We start from the raw sequence: 21,931 nt of genomic DNA on the forward strand, positions 1-21,931 counted from the left end.
GGTTAGATCTCATGGAATAGAGAGAAAACTAGCCATTTGGATACAGAACTGGCTCATAGGGTTGTTTTTCAGACTGGAGGCCTGTGGCCAGTGGAGTGAAACAAGTGTCGGTGCTGGGTCCTCCACTTTTCATCATTTATATAAATGATTTGAATGTGAAAATAAGAGATATAGTTCGTAAGTTTGCAGATGACACCAAAATTGGAGATGTAGTGGACAGTGAAGGAGGTTACCTCAGATTACAGCGGGACCTTGACCAGATGGGCCAATGGGCTGAGAAGTGGCAGATGGAGTTTACATAGAACATAGAACATTACAGCGCAGTACAGGCCCTTCGGCCCTCGATGTTGTGCCGACCTGTCATACCAATCTGAAGCCCATCTAACCTACACTATTCAAAGTTTGTGAGAAGATTTGTAGCTCGGGTGCTCGTTGTTGTGGTTCTGTTCGCCAAGCTGGGAGTTTTTGTTGCAAACGTTTCGTCCCCTTTCCAGGTGACATCTTCAGTGCTTGGGAGCCTCCTGTGAAGCGCTTCTGTGCTGATTCCTCTGGCATTTATACTGGTTTGAATCTGCCGTTTCCGGTTGTCAGTTGCTGTCCGCTGCAGTGGCCAATATATAGGGTCTAGGTCAATGTGTCTGTTGATAGAATTCGTGGATGAGTGCCATCCACAACAAACACATCGACCTAGACCCAATATACCGGCCACTGCAGCGGACAGCTACTGACAACCGGAAATGGTAGATTCAATCCACTATAAATGCTGGAGGAATCAGCACAGAAGCGCTTCACAGGAGGCTCCCAAGCACTGAAGATGTCACCTAGAAAGGGGACGAAACGTTTGCAACAAAAACTTGGAAAAAGGTTCTCCCTGCCCACCCTATCTAACCCTCTGATTATCTTATATGTTTCTATTAAGTCACCTCTCAACATTCTTCTCTCCAACGAAAACAGCCTCAAGTCCCTCAGCCTTTCCTCGTAAGACCTTCCCTCCAGACCAGGCAACATCCTGGTAAATCTCCACTGCACCCTTTCCAAAGCTTCCACATCCTTCCTATAATGCGGTGACCACAACTGTACACAACACTCCAAGTGCGGCCGCACCAGAGTTTTGTACAGCTGTAGCATAACCTCATGGTTCCGGAACTCGATCCTCTATTAATAAAAGCTAAAACACTGTATGCCTTCTTAACAACCCTGTCAATCTGGGTGGCAACTTTCAAGGAGCTGTATATCTGGACACCAAGATCTTTGCTCATCTACACTAACAAGAATCTTACCATTAGCCCAGTACTTTGCATTCCGGTTACTCCAACCACCTCACATTTGTCCGCATTAAACTCCATTTGCCACCTCTCAGTCCAGCTCTGCAGCTTATCTACGTCTCTCTGTAACCTACAACATCCTTTGTCATTATCCACAACTCCACCGACCTTAGTGCCGTCTGCAAATTTACTATCCCACCCTTCTACACCCTCATCCAGGTGGTTTATAAAAATGACGAACAGCAGTGGACCCAACACCGATCCTTGCGGTACACCACTAGTAACTGGATTCCAGGATGAACATTTCCCATCAACCATCACCCTCTGTCTTCTTTCAGCAAGCCAATTACTGATCCAAACTGCTACATCTCCCACAATCCCATTCCTCCGCATTTTGTACAATACCCTACTGTGGGGAACCTTATCGAACACCTTGCTGAAATCCATATACACCACATCAACCAGTTTACTCTCATTTACCTTCTTTTGTGCACCCTATGATCTGTTTGTCCTTACTTACTATGATCTGCCTCTACTGCTCATAAACAAAGCTATTCACTGTACAATACTTAGGTACACATGACAATAAATCAATCATTCGATAAATGACACTATGTTGTAAAACTTGAAATGGTTCAGAAAAGATTTACAAGGATATTACTGGAGTTGGAAGGTTTGAGCTATAGGGCAAGGCTGAATAGGCTGGGGCTATTATAGAAGCTCAGGGCTACCCTCACACAAGTTTTATAAAATCATGACAGGCATGGGAAAGGTGACTAGCCAAGTTCTTTTTCCCAGGGGAGGGGAGTCCAACACTAGAGGACATAGGTTTAAGGTGAGAGGAGAAATATTTAAAAGGGACTTAAGGGGCAACTCTTTCACGCAGAGGGTGGCACGTGTATGGAATGAGCTGGCAGAGGAAGAAATGGAGGCTGGTACAATTACAACATTTAAAAGGCATCTGGATTTTTATATGAATAGGAAGGTTCAGAGGGATATGGGCCAAATGCTGGCAAATGGCACCAGGTCAGTTTAGGATATCTGGTCAGCCTGAACAAGTTGGACTGAAGCTCTGTGCTGTTCAGCTCCATGACTCTATAAATACTCGCAGGCACACACACACACACACACACACACACACACACACATTGACAGCAGCCACATTGCACATGTACCAGAGGCACAGACTGCTTTGTTCAGAGAGATGACTAAGTGGGGATTGTGAGTGGAACACAAGGCCTTGCTGCTCTGTGTGGGGCTAAGTATCACGATGAAATCCGGTGCACTGAGAATCTGAGAGACGGGAGAGTGTCAGAAGGGAGAAACAGCTCTATTTGAGGAGATCAGACTGAAGTATTGACAAATAATTCAGAATTGGGAAGGGAAAAAATTGCAGGCACACCAAGACAAAGCTGAGGAATAGAGAAGCATAACAAGGAGATACAGGGGGAGGGTGAGAGAATCACTCAGGGTGTCTGGTGGGGACGAAAGTTCCGTGGGCGGATCTTCATCGACACCGATTTCAGAGAGTAGTAATCAGAGTTCTTCCAGCTGTACCACACAATCCCATCTGGTCCCAGCAGCTCCTTATCCTTTGCAGAGTACCTTCCACCCTGTGGGAGTGAGAAGATATAGAGTAAGATTAAAAGGATGCGGTAGTTAGACAGCAAAGAATGGATGGGGGAGGGTTCATGAAGAAAGGTAATGTGAGAATGAGGGGCAGGAGAGAAAGGAGGAAGAAAGAGCAAAGGGAAGGGAGTCAGAGGTTGGAGGGGAGCGGGAATGATGGGCAGGGAGAACAAGAGAAGGGTAGAAAGTGTTAGAGCAGAGAATGTGAGAGGATTGGGGGAAGGAATGGAAGAGGGAGTGAGGGAGAATTTAACAGTGGGGAGAGAAAGAAGGTGTGAAAAGAAGGAAAAGAGTGAGAAAGGGGCAGGGGTGAAAAGTGAGAGAGAAGGAGGGGCTGCAGTTATGTTCAATAGGGAGCAATAGAGAATGAGAATGAAAAACCCCATCAGGGCTCTGAGTAATACTCCATCTATCTTGACCATAACAAAGTACCTCGAGATGACTGAGCAGCCAAACACAGACACTGGGGGCCATAGTTCAAGGCTCCAAAAGGTTGAGAAAAATGATAGTTTTCAAAAGTGCCTCCATAGGACAGTGGTACAGGGAGGAATTTCGAGAATGGATAGCTCAGGTGACTGAAGATCATACATCTCCCAAGAGTGTTTGATGGGGTAAATGAATTGAATTGAATTGAATTTATTGTCACGTGTACCGAGGCCCAGTGAAAAGCTTTGTCTTGTGAGCAATACGGGCAGATCACAGAGTTAAATAGCATAGACAGTAAATAATAGGTAAATAGCAGCAAAAACAAAAACACAGGGACAGGTTAATGTTCAGAGTTTGTGAGTCCATTCAGTATTCTAACAACAGTAGGATAGAAACTGTTTCAAAACCGACTGGTGCATGTGTTCAGGCTTCTGTCCCTTCTCCCCGATGGTAGAGGTTGTGGAAAAACATTGCCAGGGTGAGATGGATCTTTGAGAATGCTGGCGGCCTTTCCTTGACAGTGGACCTGGGAGATGGATTCTGTAGATGGGAGGTTGGCCTTTGTGATTGTCCGGGCCGAGTTCACCACTCTCTGTTAATGGGGGGGGGGGCATGAGTAACATCCCACTGAAAGTCAATAATGAGTTCCTTAGTTTTGCCATGATTTGGAGATTCGGTGTTGGACTGGGGTGTACAAAGTTAAAAATCACACAACACCAGGTTGTAGTCCAGCAGGTTTAATTGGAATCACTAGCTTTTGGAGCGATGCTCCTTCATCAGGTGGTTGTGGAGGACAACTCACTTTTTAGATTAGAATCAATCTAATCATCATGGCACAGACAGAGAACACAGGGGGCTAACACCTTCAACATATTGTCCAGCTAACACCATTGTTAACAGCTAACCTGAGAATGCAACTTTTAAAAAAAGTTTTGTGATTTACACATGAAAGATGTGAAACTATCATGGTATTCAAACAGATGAAGGACTCAACAAACAACAAAGTATTTTTCAATGTATAATTTCAGTTACATCACACCGTAAACTTTTGCTGTAAATTTTGTGTCTTACAATTGTGTCCTCCACAATCACCTGATGAAGGAGCGTCGCTCCGAAAGCTAGTGCTTCCAATTAAACCTGTTGGACTATAACCTGGTGTGTGATTTTTAACTTGGTTTTGCTGGCATTGAGAGCTCGGTTGTTCTCAGTGCACCATTTTTCCAGGTCTTCCACCTTCTGTCCGTAGTCTGTTTCGTCACCATCTGAGATTTGACCAACTATGGTGGTGTCAGCAGCGAACATGTAAATGGCATTAGACTGGTATTTGGCGACACAGACATGGGTATACAGTGAGTACAGTAGGGGGCTGAGTACTCACCCCTGGGGGGGGTCCAGTGTTGAGTGTTAGTGAGGATGAAATATTGTTCCCAATCTTCACTGATTGTGGCCTGTGGGTCAGGGAACTGAGGGTCCAGTTGCAGAGAGTGCGGCTTAGTCCGAGGTCACTAAGTTTAGTAATGAGTCTCGAGGGGATAATAGTGTTCAAGGCTGAACTGTAGTCAATGAGTAGGATTCTCACATAGCTGTTCTTGGTGTCAAGATCTTCTAGGGAGGAGTGAAGGGCAAGTGATAGGGCATCTGACATGGGTCTGTTGGTCTGATAGGCAAATTAGAGTGGGTCAAGTGTAGTGTGGAGGCTGGAGTTGATTAATGCCATGACCAACCTTTCAAAGCACTTCATGCCCATGAAGTGTGGAGGAAACGTCACTTATTTTTACTCCTTCACAGGATGATGGCATCACTGGATAACCAACATGTATTGCCCATCCCAGCAGGCAGTTAGGTGTCAACCACATCACTGTGGGTCTGGAGTCTCATGTAAATGTGACCAGGTAAGGATAGCATTTTCCTTCCCTAATGGACATTAGTGAACTGGATGGGTTTTTCCAACAATCAGCAATGGATTCCTGGTCATCACAGACTCTTGATTCCAGATATTTATTGAATTCAAATTCCACCACCTGCTGTGGCAGGATTCAAACCTGGGTGCCCAGAACATTACCTAGCTCTCTGGCTAAGCGTCCAGCGATAATGCTGCAAGGCCGTTGTCTTCCTCTCTGAGGAATCTTGTGCTGTACCTGCCACTGGGAGGGTTTGGTGAGGACAGTGGAGAGAGAACTTTATTTTTTTAACAATCCTCGGAGTATTTGATGGGGACAAATTACTTCTGTTAAAACGGTATGGAAGCTTTGCTCTGTATCTAACCCTGTACAGTATCTGTACTGGGAGTATTTGACAGGGACAGTGTAGAGGTAACTTTATTTTCGGTTTAGAAGAATAGAGGGGGCATTAGTTTAAGTTTAAAAGGGTAAATAGAGCTTTACTCTGTATCTAGTCTTGTGCTACCTATTCATGTCTGGGAATAGCTGATGGGAACCAGGTAGTTTTTGACCTTCTATTTAAAAGAGTAGAGAGAGCTTTCCTCTATATTGAAACCTGTACTACACTCAGCCCAGTGATGCAGGGTTCAGTTAGCTCAGCTGGCTGGATAACTGGTTTCAGATGTGGAGTGGTGCCAATAGCATAAGTACAATGTCTGCACTGGCTGAGGTTATCATGAAGGACTCTCGTTCTCAAACTCATCTCTCGCCTGAGATACAGGGATGCTCAAGTGAAACCACCAAGAGTCATCTTTGTTAATGAGACAGCAACTGTATGGTCTGATAGGATTATGGTGATTATGGGGATTTTTGCTGGGGTCAGTGTGAAGTCTACTATGAGGAGAATGTGCATGAGCTGCCTCCGTGTGAGATTTTGAAGTATCATTTCCAGTGTAGGCAGAGGCTACACCCAGCTGCCTCTTTCTGGTGGACTTTATCCGCATCCTGAAGGTCCCTCATCTACCCTAGTTAGCCTCTTTCCACCCTCTCCATGGCTTTGACATTGGATCATAGAATCTGAAAATAACTAAAGGGAAATAAACCACTTGAGTTGTGATCTTCATTGTTTATAAATGTGATGGATCCTCTTGCAAGGATGCCTGCTTTGAAGAGGTTTTCCTCCTCTCTCTACACGAAGAGCTTTTGCCCGAAACGTCGATTTTCCTGCTTCTCGGATGCTGCCTGAACTGCTGTGCTTTTCCAGCACCACTCTGATCTATAAATGTGATGCTCAGACTATGTAAAGTAGAATGCGAGATTAAATTCAAAACAAAAACAGAAATTGCTGGAAAGTCTTATCAGGTCTGGCAGGATCTGTGGAGAGAAAGCAGAGTTAACGTTTCAGGTCCAGTTGTTAACTTTGATTTCCCTCCACAATCCTGCCAGATCTGTTGAGATTTCTCAGAAAGCCAGGCATCATCAGGAGGTGGAGAAGTTCATCAGAGTGGGTCCTGCATTCCAGCATCTTGCATTTGCTTTTCTCTCTAACTGAGATGTTTCAGCAATATCTGCTTTTATTTCGGATTTCTTGCATCCGCAGAACTTCCAGTTTTTTTTGTGAAATTAGTTTAGACACTTGCTAAAAATGTGTTGCTGGCTAAAGCACAGCAGGTTAGGCAGCATCCAAGGAACAGGAAATTCGACGTTTCGGGCATAAGCCCTTCATCAGGAATGTTAGACACTTGCCTTGTAGTAAATCCCATTGAGATTGGAGAAGAAGCATTGATGATACCACCAGCCTCCGTGTGAGATCTTGGCACAGATGTTGCCAGTATCTGGTGTGCTGAAGCTCCTCTTGTTGTGATACCAGGCAAAGGAATCTTCCAAAGTTCCACTGAAACCTGCAACATGCAGGCGGAAATGGTTGGATTCATCTTCAATCCTGTTGGTCATAAAATAGCAGACAAGGTTAAATGATCACCAAAACACTACTGGACTAACCAGCCTTTCTTTTCTCATGGCTCAGGTCCATTAATGTACTTGCTTAACTCACCTAGCCACCTACCTGTCATATCCTCCAACTGCACCTACCCACAGTCCCCTCACACCCCTTCTTTAAGTTGACCAATCCTGGCTTTAAAGTCTCTCCACATCCCAGAGGTCCCTCATTAGCTTCGTTTCCACCCTTTCCAAGGCCTTGACATTAGATCTTAGTCTCCACATGAGAGGAAGTGTCCAGATTCTCCAACCTACCCATTGACAGTGTGTTGGGGTATTTCTGATTCATTGAACAATGGCAAAGTATCTTTGATAGAGGTATTTCTGATTGACAGTTTGATGGGACTTACTCTGAGAGTGCAGTGGGAGTATATTTCACTGTTAAGGGTATCTCAGATTGACAGCGCGATGGAGGAGTATCTCAGATTTGACAGTGATGGCGGTTTCTGATTCCTAGTCATCCAGTACAGATGACTGTGTGATCTACTGAATGACATTTCCTCTGTCGTAAGGTGAGAACTGTAGATATTTGGCAACGATTGAACAATGTCCAGCACCACTCGCGATTCCTCAGATACTGAAGCAGTCCATGTTCAAATGCAGCAAGATCTGGGCAGTATCCAGGCTTGGGCTGACAAGGGGCAATTAACATTCACATCACACAAATGCCAGGCAGTATCTATAAATGCTGGCCCAGCTACCAACACCCAGAGCTCATGAGGGAAAGTGAATAAAAAGTACATACACTATCATGCTGTCAATAAAGAGACTCCCTGTCAATCACAAAGATCACCTGTCGCTCAGAGTCAAAGCCTGTCCCATTTAGCATAGTGATAATGCTACACAACATGATGGAGGTTATTCTCGATGCGAAGATAATACTCCATCTCCACAAGGACTGAGTGGTGGTCACTCTTACCAAATACTATCATGGACAGATGCATCTGCGGCTGGCAGATTGGTAAGAATGAGGTGAAGTATTTGTTTCCCTCTTGTTGGTTACCTCAGCACCTGCTGCAGACCCAGTTTAGTTGCTGTGTGCTCTAGGCCCTGACCAAATTGATCGATAGTCCAGCTGCCAAACCATTCTTGGTGATGGACTTTGAAATGGCCCACCCTGAGCACCCTGTTGTACCCTTGCCACCCTCAACATTCCTCCAAATGTTGTTCAACATTGAACAATACTGATTCATCAGCCAAGGGAGGATGGTTTCATGGTAATCAGCAGGAGGTTTCCTAGCCCATGTTTAATTTGAAGCCATGACTCTTCATGGGATCTGGAATCAATGTTGAGGACTCCCAGGGCTGCTCCCTCCTGACTGTATCCCACTGTGCCACTACTGCTTGGGTCTGTTCTGCCGATGGGACAGGATATATCCAGAGATGGTGATAGTTGTGTCTGGGACATTGTCTGTAAGGTCTGATTCTGTGAGTATAACTGTGTCAGGCTGTTGCTTGGCCCGTCTGTGAGACAGATCTCCCAATTCTGGCACTAACCCCCAGATTGTAGTAAGGAAAACTGACCCAGGTCAACTGAGCTGATTTTGCCATTGTCCTTTCAGGTGCCTAGGTCAATGCCAGTGATCAGTCCAGTTTAATTTCTTTGTCAAGACTTGGTAGCAATTGAGACAACTGAGTGGCTTTCTTGGCAGTTTCAGTGGACAGTTGAGAGTCTGTGGATCTGGAGTCACATATCAGTCGGAAGATGGCAGATTTTATTTTCTCTGAAAGGCATTATAGAAGCCAGATAGTTTTTCTAATAATTGGAAATGGTTTCATGGGCAAAGGTGGATTCTTAATTGTAGATTTTTTTTACTGGATTCAAACTCACCAAGCCAGGATTTGAACTTGGGTCCCCAGAACATTAACTGAGTTTCTGGATTAATTATTGAGCAATAATACCATGAGTCATGGAGTCTCTCTGATTGGCAGCATGTCTGGCTAAGTGTTAGGATTTATTGTGCCTTTGCAGTTTGGTATCCCCAGGAATCTGATCATTTTCCTACCTGAAAGTTTCATACAGCACAAACTTCTGTCGGTATTTCCAATCCTCCAAATCAATTCGAAGTGAGTATTCCCCTTGGCTTGTAATGTCGTGAATATGATTGTTACCCAACCAGAACTCTCCTGTTAGTTCACCAAAACCCTCTTTATACTCAGTCCAGCCTCTGTTGAAGTCAATGGTTCCATCGACCCTGCGTTGGATAATGGTCCATCCTCCCCCTGTAAATTATAAACCCTGAGTGAGTGAAAACTGAACAAATAATGCACTCAAGGAAGACAGACTCCTGGAAAGAAATAAGAAACTTGTCTGACCTTTGGACATCTCAAAGCTGGTGGGCAACGGTAGGTTTATGCTCATGTGACTGGCCTTTGAAAAACTTTCCATTTGGTAAAAACAATGACTGCAGATGCTGGAAACCAGAGTCTAGATTAAAGTGGTGCTGGAAAAGCACAGCAGGTCAGGCAGCATCTGAGAAGCAGGAAAATCAACGTTTCGGGCAAAAGCCCTTCCTCAGGAATAGAGGCAGAGTGCCTGAAGGGTGGAGAGATAAATAAGAGGAGGGTGGGATTGGGGAGAAAGTAGCATACAGTCGATTCTGTTTCAGGACCTGGTTGAAGAGCTTCAGGGCAGAGGAAATGACCTGGGAGTTGCAGTGGGAGAGGGACTCCCTGAGATTCTTGTAGAGAGAGGAGGAAAACTTCTTCAAGGCAGGCATCCTTGCAAGAGGATTCGCAGTAGGGTTAAAATCAATGAGGTAAATACAAGGATTGCAGATGCTGGAAACCAGATTCTAGGTTAGAGTGGCTGGGTGCCAGTCATTCCTTTTCCATCAAGCAGACTAGATCCTGCCTAATGGCCCCAAAATTAGCCCAGCTCCAGATTAGCACCTTAATTTGTGGACCTCTCCTATCTTTTTCCATTGTTATGGTAAAGCTAAGAGAGTTACGGTCACTGGTCCCCACGTGCTTTCTGACTTACACTTCAGTCACTTGCCTGACCTCGTTTCCTAACAGGAGGTCCAGTGTAGCACCCTCCCGAGTAGGACACTCAACATATTGACTTAGGAAACTTTCTTGGGCACATTTGACAAATCCCCCTCAGTCTGGGCCTTTTACACTCTGCGTGGACCGACAATCCAAGAGAAATTAAAATCTCTAACCAATACCACTCTATAATTCCTACAGGTATCTGCAATCTCTCTACACATCTGCTCATTGATTTCTAGTCCCAACAAAGTGACCATTCCCTTTTTGTTTCTATATTCTAACCATACGGCCTCATTTGATGACCTCTTAAGAATATCCTCTCTAAGCACTGTTGTTCTGTCCTCCCTGATCTAAAGACCAACTGCCCCACCTCGCTTCCTTATCCTTCTGTCACACCTGTATCCTGGAACACCGAGCTGCCAGTTCTGCCCTTCTCTCAGCCATGTTTCTGTTATGGCTATAATATCCCAGTCCCCAGAGCCAATCCATGCTCTGAGCTCGTCTGCCTTCCCAGTCAGGCCTCATGCGTTGGAATAAATGCACTTTAAACCAGAAGTCTTTTCCCTCCCTTCACTGTGCCTCTGTATATCCTGAATAATAAACTTGCTCTTGTGGCGGAAGTATTTTCCCCTGACTTCTTGATGGCCCCCCTCTTATTCAGAGTCTCACCCCCCCTACCAAACTAGTTTAAATCCTCTCAGGTAACACTCACAAATCTCCCCTGCAACCTGTCCCTCTTGTACAGGTCACCTTTACCCAATGGTCCAAGAAGTGGAAACCCTGTCCCCTATAGCAACTCCTCAGCTACACATTGACCTAATCTATCTTTTTATTTCTTTCCTCACTGGTGTGTGACACTGGGAGTAACCTGGAGAGCAAAAACCTTGAAGTCCTACATTTTAACTTATTCTCTAACTCCCTATACTTATTTTGCAGGAACTCCACCCCTTTGTCTATGTCATTTGTACAGATGTGCACAATGACCTCTGGCTGTTCACCCTCCCCCTTCAGAATGTTCTGTAACCATTCAGAGACATCTTTGACCTTGTCACCAGGGAAATAACATGCCATCCTGGTGTCTCTTCTACAGCCATAGAATCTGCTGTGTATCCCCCTCACAAATGACTCTCCTTTAGGTAACACTCTGTCTAACTGCACCCTTTCCATATGAGCCTCAAAGACAGGATGGTTTTTGAATAGCTCCACAAACTCCTGTTACTAAGCCATCCTTTATTTACACACACTGACCCAGCTAGCTCAGAACCAGCTCCTAGACAGAACAGGACCCTCGTCACTCCTATTTATATCTCTCAGCCATACTCCCTGATGGGGCCAGGTTAACAGCCCCAATCAGGCAACTCATACTCTATGAGGTCTCCATGGCTAACCTTGTTCCAACCACTTCATCCCTCCCCCATCTAAATCCTGGGAAGTAGGCCCATTTTTTTGTCCTGTAGCTTTTCCTGGGGCATCTTTGCACCAGGTACAGTTCCTGCAACTCTGCCTCAGATATTGGGGGCGTGTGCCAGATTGTAGCCCACCTCTTGTCACTGGAGCATCTTGGCTGATTCATCCTCATCTTCAGGTTCGAGCCTGCAACATCTGCCATGTCCGTGTTGTTCTCAGAGGTTTCTTCGACACTCGGTGGAGAGGGAGGCCCACTGGGTTCAGACAGTCTTGCTGGGTATATTTTGCTCCTGCCCCATTTGTGAGGTTGTAGCTTTATGTGGTCCCTTTGCTTGTTCAGGACCACTTCACTTACTCAAATTATGTACATCATGGGGCCTGACCTTGTGTTGACATTGTCTGTCACCCATACAGGGCCATTCCAATGGTTTTGACACTGAACTTCATTCCCTGAAGTAAAATGCCTCTCTCGCTTAGAGGAGTCTTGTGTCAGCTTTACTGTTACTGATGCCATTTCACCCTCCCAACCCCAGGTGTGGAACGATCAGGTTTAACCTGTATGGTATGGCGTGTCCTCACATACTAAATGCCATTTGACTTTAGAAAATACTCAAATTCTCTGCTGGCAAATGCTGGCCCATTGTCTGTAACCAACACTTCCAGGAGTCTGTGTATTGCAACTTTTCAATCATCATCCCCTTGTTTGATGAATAAACTCTGTAAAAGCAATGACTGCAGATGCTGGAAACCAGAGTTTAGATTAGAGTGGTGCTGGAAGAGCACAGCAGTTCAGGCAGCATCCAAGGAGCAGTAAAATCGACATTTCGGGCAAAAGCCCTTCACCAGGAATAAAGGCAGAGAGCCTGAAGGGTGGAGAGATAAATGAGAGAGGGGTGGGGGTGGGGGAGAAAGTAACATAGAGTACAATAGGTGAGTGGGGGAGCGGATGAAGGTGATAGGTCAGGGAGGAGGGTGGAGTGGATAGGCGGAAAGGAAGATAGGCAGGTAAGATAAGTCATGGGGACAGTGCTGAGCTGGAAGTTGGAGCTGGGGCGAGGTGGGGGAAGGAGAAATGAGGAAAGTGGTGAAGTCCACATTGATGCCCTGGGGTTGAAGTTTTCTGAGGTGGAAGATGAGGCATTCTTCCTCCAGGCGTCCGGTGGTGAGGGAGCGACGGTGAAGGAGGCCCAGGACCTCCATGTCCTCGGCAGAGTGGGAGGGGGAGGGCGGTGTGGTTGATTGGTGCGGGTGTCCCAGAGATGTTCCCTAAATCGCTCTGCTAAGAGGCGTCCAGTTTTTACCTACCTGATGAATAACGTCAACTTTGTCCAACCACTTTGAATGGGCATCCACAATAACTAAAAACATCGAATCCATGAAAAGACTGGCACAGTTGATGTGGAACCAAGCCAGGATATAACCGGCCATTTTCACTAAAGTGGGTGTGCTGCTGATGGTAATTTCTATCCTTGTTGGCACTCTTAGGGGTGGCACAGTGGTTCAGTAGTTAGCACTGCTGCCTCACGGTGCCAGGGACCCAGTGCGAATTCTACCCTTGGGTGACTGTATATGTAGCGTATGTACATTCTCTGGGAGCTCCAGTTTCTTCCTACAGCCCAAAGATGTGCTGGTTAGTTGGATTGGTCGTGTTAAATTGTCCATAGTGTCCAGGGAAATGCAGGCCAGTGGATTAGCCATGGAAAAGGCAGGATTATGGGTTCAGGGTAGTAGGTTGGGTCAGAGTGGGATGTTTTTTGGAGGGTCAGCATAGACTCAATGGATCAAACGGTCTGCTTCCGCACTGTCGGGATTTGCCAGACATAAATTCTTGCTGACATCTTCATTTTGGAGTTCAGCCAGTTTTGGCAGTGACCTTTGCTGGGGTCATTCACTCTTGCTCCCCATGTTAATAGTCGGCAATACTCTACAATGATCCAGTCTCGCTGGGTCTAGGAAGGTTTCAGTTCTGGTTGTACTGACCCCTTTGTTTCCACCATCACCACCAGCTGGTTTAATTTTGACAGTATGGAATCTTTTTGTGTCACAGTCTGATATTTTCGGTGGTGACCAGAAGGAGGTTCAGAAAGTTTAAAACCAAAACAGACTCTTCTAGTGGCCGCATCACCTGTGGCCGCATCATCCATGGGAGCTGGCTCCTGCCATCCGTATTTGTCACTTGGCCCCTCGATGGTGTTCGAGGAGAGACCTCAGGGTTCAGGGACATAATTCTTTGAAATTTGTGTCACAGTTAGATGGGATAGTTACGAAGGCATTCAGCACCCTTGTCTTCGTTGCTCAGGAAGGACATACTGGCACTGGAATGTACCAGCGGAGATTCACACGGATGATCCTTGGAATGGTTGGTCTAACATACAAGGAACGGCTGAGGATCTTGGGATTGTATTCATTGGAGTTTAGAAGATTAAGGGGAGACTTAATAGAAACTTACAAGATAATACATGGCTTGGAAAGGGTGGACGCTAGGAAATTGTTTCCGTTAGGGGAGGAGACTAGGACCCGTGGACACAGCCTTAGAATTAGAGGGGGTCAATTCAGAACAGGAATGCGGAGACATTCCTTCAGCCAGAGAGTGGTGGGCCTGTGGAATTCATTGCCGCAGAGTGCAGTGGAGGCCGGGACGCTAAATGTCTTCAAGGCAGAGATTGATAAATTCTTGATGTCACAAGGAATTAAGGGCTACGGGGAGAATGCGGGTAAGTGGAGTTGAAATGCCCATCAGCCACAATTGAATGAGGAGTGGACTCGATGGGCCAAATGGCCTTACTTCCACTCCTAGGTCTTATGGTCTTATATCTTTCAGTATGGGAGTTGGGGTGTCATGTTGGAGGTGTACAGAACATTGGTGCAGCCTCTTCTGGAATACTGTGCGGAATTCTGGTCGCCCTGCTATAAGAAGGATATTATTAAACTGGAAAGGATTCAGAAAATATTTGCCAGGATGTTGCCAAGAATGTAAGGTTAAAGTCATAAAAATAGGCTGGGACATTTTTCACTGGAGTGTAGGAGGTTGAGAGGTGACGTTATTGAGGTTTATAAAATCATGAGGGGCATGGATAAGATGAATGGCAAAGCTCTTTTCTCTAGGGTGGGGGAGTTCAAAACTCGGGGACGTATTTTTAAGGTGATAAGAAAAGGTTTTATAAAGGGAAATGAGGGGCAACTTTTCTACGCAGAGAATGGTTCCTGTGTAGAGTGCTCTGTCCGAGGAAGTGGTGGATGTAGATTCAATTTTAACATTTAAAAGACATCTGGGAATAGGAAAAGTTGGGTGGGGGGGTATGGGCCAAATACAGAAACTTGGGACCACTTTAGTTTGGGAACTTGATTGGTGTGGACTTGTCGGATCGAAGGATCTGTTTCTGTGCTGGATAACTCTATGATTCTACAAATAGATTTTTAAAAATCTGCTGAGCTGTATCGAACAGGTACACAAAAAGCTGGGAAAATGGCTCCCTCTTCCTACAATGAGGGGTCTGTAATAAATAAGAGCCTTGTTTTAGTGGTACAGGTTCAGCGGGCCACAAGGTCACTAATGTGCTTCATAATTTGACAATTCTATGATGTGTCAGTGACTCTGATGGGAAAAAAGTGTAAAATTAGACAAGTTTTTGTGCCGAATAAAAAATTCACTGCACAAGAGCTGGTTTGGTTTACAGCTTCCAATTTGGTATCTTGTTCAAAGACTCCTGCTGTGGGTGAGGCGACACCATCCTCATCAGTGATGACCTGACACTACTCTGCAAACAAGGCTAGCAGGAGAGCAAGGAAGCTACCCTCCTGAGGAAGGGTCACCCTACAGCTTGATGTGCATGAGGACATTTCTCTGACCTCATTCTGGCTGGGGAAGGTGGGACCTGTACAAGCAGGACGGGTTGCACCTGAACCAGAAGGGCACCAATATCCTGGGGGATAGGTTTGCTAGCACTCTTCGGGGGGGGGGGGTTTAAACTAATTTGGCAGGGGGATGGGATCCGGACTTGTAGTCCAGCAAGTAGGTTAGCTGTTTTTCAGGATGTCCAAGAATGTAGGGAGGCTGTGGAGAAGGTAGCACTGACAGGGAATACTTGCGGACACAGAGATGGGTTCAAGTGTGTATACTTCACCTAAGGAGTATCAGAAATAAGGTGGGTGAACTTAAGGCGTGGATCGGTACTTGGGACTACAATGTTGTGGCCATCACGGAAACGTGGATAGATGAGGGACAGGAATGGTTGTTGGAGGTGCCTGGTTACAGATGTTTCAGTAAGATTAGGGAGGATGGTTAAAAAAAGGAGGGGGGGTGGCGTTGTTAATTAGAAATGGTATAATGGCTGCAGAAAGGCAGTTTGAGGGGGATCTGCCTTTGGAGGTAGTATGGGCTGAAGTCAGAAATAGGAAAGGAGCAGTCACCTTGTTGGGTGTTTACTATAGGCCCCCCAATAGCAGCAGAGATGTGGAGAAACAGATTGGGAAACAGATTTTGGAAAGGTGCAGAAGCCACAGGGTAGTAGTCATGGGCGATTTCAACTTCCCAAATATTGATTGGAAGCTCTTTAGATCAAGTAGATTGGACGGGGCGGTGTTTGTGCAGTGTGTCCAGGAAGCTTTTCTAACTCAGTATGTAGATTGTCCGACCAGAGGGGAGGCCATATTGGATTTGGTATTTGGTAACGAACCGGGACAAGTGATGGGCTTGTTAGTGGGTGAGCATTTTGGTGATGGTGACCACAATTCTGTGACTTTCACCTTGTTTATGGAGAGAGATAGGTGCGTGCAACAGGGTAGGTTTTACAATTAGGGGAAGGATAAATACGATGCTGCAAGACAGGATCTGAGGAGCATAAGTTGGGAGCATAGGCTGTCAGGGAAGGATGTCATTGAAATGTGGAACTTTTTCAAGGAATAGATACAACGTGTCTTTGATATGTATGTGCCTGTCAGGCAGGAAAGAGATGGTCATGTGAGGGAACCTTGGTTGACAACGGAGGTTGAATGTCTTGTAAGGAGGAAGAAGGAGGCTTACATAAGGTTGAGGAAACAAGATTCAGACAGAGCATTGGAGGGATACAGGATAGCCAGGAGGGAGCTGAAGAAAGGGATTAGGAGAGCTAAGAGAGGGAATGAAAAATCTTTGTCGGGTAGGATCAAGGATAACCCCAAGGCCTTTTATGCGTATGTGAGAAACATGAGAATGACGGGAACGAGGGTAGGTCCGATCAAGGACAGTAGTGTGAGATTGTGTATTGAGTCGGAAGAGATAGGAGAGGTCTTGAATGAGTACTTTTCTTCAGTATTTACAAATGAGAGGGACCGTATTGTTGAAGAGGAGAGTATGAAACGGACTGGTAAGCTACAGGAGATACTTGTTAGGAAGGAAGATGTGTTGGGTATTTTGAAAACCTTGAGGATAGACAAGTCCCTCGGACCTGACGGGATATATCCTAGGATTATGTGGGAAGCAAGAAAGGAAATTGCAGAACCGTTGGCAATGATCTTTTCGTCTTCACTGTCAACGGGGGTGGTACCAGGGGATTGGAGAGTGGCAAATGTTGTGCCCTGTTCAAAGAAGGGAATAGGGATAACCCCAGGAATTACAGGCCAGTTAGTCTTACTTCGGTGGTAGGCAAAGTAATGGAAAGGATACTGAGGGATAAGATTTATGAGTATCTGGAAAGACACTGCTTGATTAGGGACAGCCAGCACGGATTTGTGAAGGGTAGGTCTTGCCTTACAAGTCTTATTGAATTCTTTGAGGAGGTGACCAAGCATGTGGATGAGGGTAGAGCAGTGGGTGTAGTGTACATGGATTTTAGTAAGGCATTTGATAAGGTTCCCCATGGTAGGCTTATGCGGAAAGTCAGGAGGCATGGGATAGTGGGAAATTTGGCCAGTTGGATAGAGAACTGGCTAACCGGTCGAAGTCAGAGAGTGGTGGTATATATTCAGCCTGGAGCCCAGTTACAAGTGGAGTTCTGCAGGGATCAGTTCTGGGTCCTCTGCTGTTTGTAATTTTTATTAATGACTTGGAAGAGGGAGTCGAAGGGTGGGTCAGTAAATTTGCAGATGATACGAAAATAGGTGGAGTTGTGGATAGTGAGGAGGGCTGTTGTCGGCTGCAAAGGGACTTAGGTATGATGCAGAGCTGGGCTGAGGAGTTGCAGATGGAATTCAACCCTGTCAAGTGTGAGGTTGTCCATTTTGGAAGAACAAATAAGAATGCGGAATACAGGGTTAATGGTAGGGTTCTTAGTAAAGTGGAGGAGCAGAGGGATCTTGGGGTCTATGTTCATAGATCTTTGAAAGTTGCCACTCAGGTGGATAGAGCTTGTAAGAAGGCCTATGGTGTATTAGCGTTCATTAGCAGAGGGATTGAATGCAAGAATCGTGAGGTGATGTTGCAGCTGTATAGGACCCTGGTAAGGCCACATTTGGAGTACTGTGAGCAGTTCTGGTTGCCTCACTTTAGGAAAGATGTGGAAGCTTTGGAGAGGGTGCAGAGGAGATTTACCAGGATTTTGCCTGGAATGGAGAATAGGTCATTCGAGGATTGGTTGAGAATGCTAGGCCTTTTCTCATTGGAACGGAGAAGGATGAGGGGTGACTTGATACAGGTTTATAAGATGATCAGGGGAATAGATAGAGTAGACAGTCAGAGACTTCTTCCCTGGGTACAACAGAGTGTTACAAGGGGACATAAATTTAAGGTGAAGGGTGGAAGGTATGGGGGGATGTCAGAGGTAGGTTCTTTACCCAGAGAGTGGTGGGGGCACGGAATGCATTACCTATGGGAGTGGCAGAGTCAGAATCATTGGTGACCTTTAAGCGGCAATTGGATAGGTACATGGATAGGTGCTTAAGCTAGGACAAGTGTTCGGCACAACATCCTGGGCCGAAGGGCCTGTTCTGTGCTGTATTGTTCTATGTTCTATTTTCTATGTTCTATATATTTAGTGTGGTCAGCACGAGAGGTGAAAAACAGGTGTTTTTGCAGTAGTACCCCGTCAATTGTTGATCATTCATAGTATCTGGCCACCTCTGGGTTACAATCACACTGCTCACGTTCCCAGACCTGTCCCTACCTGCAGTATCCATGTCACAGTAGACCCTGGTGGGCAGTCCTCCAATGGAGGGAATGATGGTGTAGATTCCAGACTGAGTCACCCCGTTATAGTAGATGCTCGCACAGTCAAGGGGGCAGTTCCGAATGTATTGGAGATCTGGGGAAGGAATGAAACACAGAAAAGGCTCAGGATGGAAACTCTGCATTCTAGGCACAAATACACAAGGATCTAATCTTTCTGCCAATATTTATCATCTGTCAGGTCTCCAAGATACCTGCTCGTGGTCTTACAAATTGTGCTGCCTACATCCCATGTTCTGTCCACTTTTCAAACACTGGCTCCTGTCCACTGACCACTGGCCCATGCCCACCAATTCTCTAACTCTTCTTGGTGGCCCTTAGCCCATGCAACAGGATACCCCCGACCCAGACAGAGGCCCAGGGTTAAGTCGGACTGACCCAGTGCAGTGGCAATCAGAGCCAGGGTGAGAAGGAGCCCCATGGTGAGGGAGAACTGCAGGGAGGAGGATCTCCATAGTGAGGAAAACTTGCCCTCAGACAGGCAAAGGGAAGTCAGTCAAAGTTTCTGCTCTTGATAAGTCCCTTGCTAGTCTTGTTGAATTTCAGATGATCAGAGAATCAGGATCAATAGTCAGTGTGCGGTGGTCTGTGTGGTCAGTTTTTGTGGTCAATTTGATATGGACCTTGGTGCAGGTTATAAACAGGCTGTAGTTGACATGTGGGGTCGAACATAATCAGGAAAGAGAAAGGACATGTAAGAAAGGCATGATTACAATAATCATGGAGCCTTCAATATTCAGGTGAACTGGGAAAATCAAGCTGGGAGTCGATCCCAAGAAAAATAATTTGTGGAATGTCTACAACATTTGTTTTTGGAGCAGCATGTGGTAGAGTCCCATAGCAAACAGGAGAAAGTAAGGACTGCAGATGCTGGAGACCAGAGTTGAAAAATATAGTGCTGAAGAAGGGCTTATGCCCGAAACATCGATTCTCCTGCCCCTCGGATGCCCCATAGGAAACAGGCAATACTGGATTTAGTGATGTGTAACGAGGCAGACTGTGTTAGGAAACTTAGGATGAAGGATTCCTTAGCGAGCAGTGACCACAACAGGATATAATTCACCATGCAGTTTGAGATGGAGAAGCTCAATCAGATTTAACAGGATTATGATTCAGTAAAGATATGAGGGAGGAGCTGGCCAGGGTTGACTGGAAAGGAGCCCTAGCCAGGAGATGGTGGAGCAGCAATGGCAGGAGTTTCTGTGGGGAACTCAGGAGACACAGCAGAAATTCAACCCGAGGAAGAAGAACCATTCTCAGGGAGGATGAGGCGACCGTGGCTGACAAGGGCAGTCAGGTTCAGCATTAATAAAAACATTGAGTGTACTGAAGATTAGTGGAAAGCCAGGAGATTTAAAAACTTGCAAAATCAGCAAAGGACAACTAAAAAAATAATAAAGGGGGAGAAGATGAAATATGACGGTAAGCTAGCTAACAATATTAAAAGAAGATTTTTACATCTGTGAAAAGTAAAAGAAAGACAAGAGTGGACATTGGATTGTTGAAAAATGAGACTGGAGAAGTAATAATGGTGGAGGAAAAGAGATCTTCAATAGATAGAGTCATGAAAATATACAGCACGGAAACAGACCCTTCGGTCCAACCCGTCCATGCCGACCAGATATCCCAACCCAATCTAATCCCACCTGCCAGCACCCGGCCCATATCTCTCCAAACCCTTCCTATTCATATACCCATCCAAATGCCTATTAAATGTTGCAATTGTATCAGCCTCCACCACTTCCTCTGGCAGCTCATTCCATACACACACCACCCTCTGTGTGAAAAAGGTGCCCCACAGGCCTCTTTTATATCTTTCCCATCTCATCCTCAACCTATGCCCTCCAGTTCTGGACTCCTTGACCCCAGGGAAAAGACTTTGCCTATTTACCCTATCTATGCCCCTCATAATTTTTTAACCCTCTATAAGGTCACCCCTCAGCCTCTGATGCTCCAGGGAAAACAGCCCCAGCCTGTTCGGCCTCTCCCTGTAGCTCAGATCCTCCAACCCTGGCAACATCCTTATAAATCTTTTCTGAACCCTTTCAAGTTTCACAACATCTTTCCGATAGGAAGGAGACCAGAATTGTACGCAATACTCCAACAGTGGCCTAACCAATGTCCTGTACAGCCACAGCATGAACTCCCAACTCCTGTACTCAATACTCTGACCAATAAAGTAAAGCATACCAAACACCTTCTTCGCTATCCTATCTACCTGCAATTCCACTTTCAAGGAGCTATGAACCTGCATTCCAATGTCTCTTTGTTCAGCAACACTCCCTAGGACCTTACCATTAAGTGTATACGTCCTGCTAAGATTGGTTTTCCCAAAATGCAGCACCTCGCATTTATCTGAATTAAACTCCATCTACCACTTCTCAGCCCATTGGCCCATCTGGTCAAGATCCTGTAGTAATCTGAGGTAACCCTCTTCGCTGTCCACTACACCTCCAATTTTGGTGTCACCTGCAAACTTACTAACTGTGCCTCTTGTGCTTGCATCCAAATCATTAATGTAAATGACAAAAAGTAGAGGGCCCAGCACCGATCCTTGTGGCACTCCACTGGTCACAGGCCTCCAGTCTGAAAAACAACCCTCCACCACCACCCTTTGTCTTCTACCTTTGAGCCAGTTCTGTATCCAAATGGCTAGTTCTCCCTGTATTCCATGAGTTCTAACCTTGCTAACCAGTCTCCCATGGGTAACCTTGTCAAATGCCTTACCGAAGTCCATATAGATCACATCTACTGCTCTGCCCTCATCAATCATCTTTGTTACTTCTTCAAAAAACTCAATCAAGTTTGTGAGACATGATTTCCCACCCACAGAGCCATGTTGACTATCCCTAATCAGTCCTTGCCTTTCCAAATACATGTACATCCTGTCCCTCAGGATTCCCTCTAACAACTTGCCCACCACCGACGTCAGGCTCACTGGTCTATAGTTCCCTGGCTTGACCTTACCACCCTCCAGTCTTCCGGCACCTCACCTGTGACTATCGATGATACAAATATCTCAGCAAGAGGCCCAGCAATCACTTTTCTTGCTTCCCACAGAGTTCTAGGGTACACCTGATCAGGTCCTGGGGATTTATCCACTTTTATGCATTTCAAGACATCCAGCACTTCCTCCTCTGTAAATGGACATTTTGCAAGGTGTCACCATCTATTTCCCTACAGTCTATATCTTC

General features: G+C 45.7%; 1 protein-coding gene across 1 annotated transcript in view; it reads right to left on the bottom strand.

Moving 5' to 3' along the window:
- Nucleotides 1–2,731: 2,731 nt before the first annotated feature.
- Nucleotides 2,732–21,931, bottom strand: part of LOC132819265 (fibrinogen-like protein 1) — a 40,128-nt gene continuing 20,928 nt past the window's right edge. The window contains exons 3-6 of the mRNA XM_060830691.1: nt 18,676–18,813; nt 9,205–9,421; nt 6,947–7,142; nt 2,732–2,878 (exon numbers count right to left, since the gene is read on the bottom strand). Coding sequence (XP_060686674.1) covers nt 2,732–2,878; nt 6,947–7,142; nt 9,205–9,421; nt 18,676–18,813 — 698 coding nt within the window. The remainder of the gene's footprint in view (nt 2,879–6,946; nt 7,143–9,204; nt 9,422–18,675; nt 18,814–21,931) is intronic.

The sequence above is a fragment of the Hemiscyllium ocellatum genome, chromosome 10 (genome assembly GCF_020745735.1).
Source record: "Hemiscyllium ocellatum isolate sHemOce1 chromosome 10, sHemOce1.pat.X.cur, whole genome shotgun sequence".
In the NCBI taxonomy this organism is placed as follows: Eukaryota; Metazoa; Chordata; class Chondrichthyes; order Orectolobiformes; family Hemiscylliidae; genus Hemiscyllium; species Hemiscyllium ocellatum.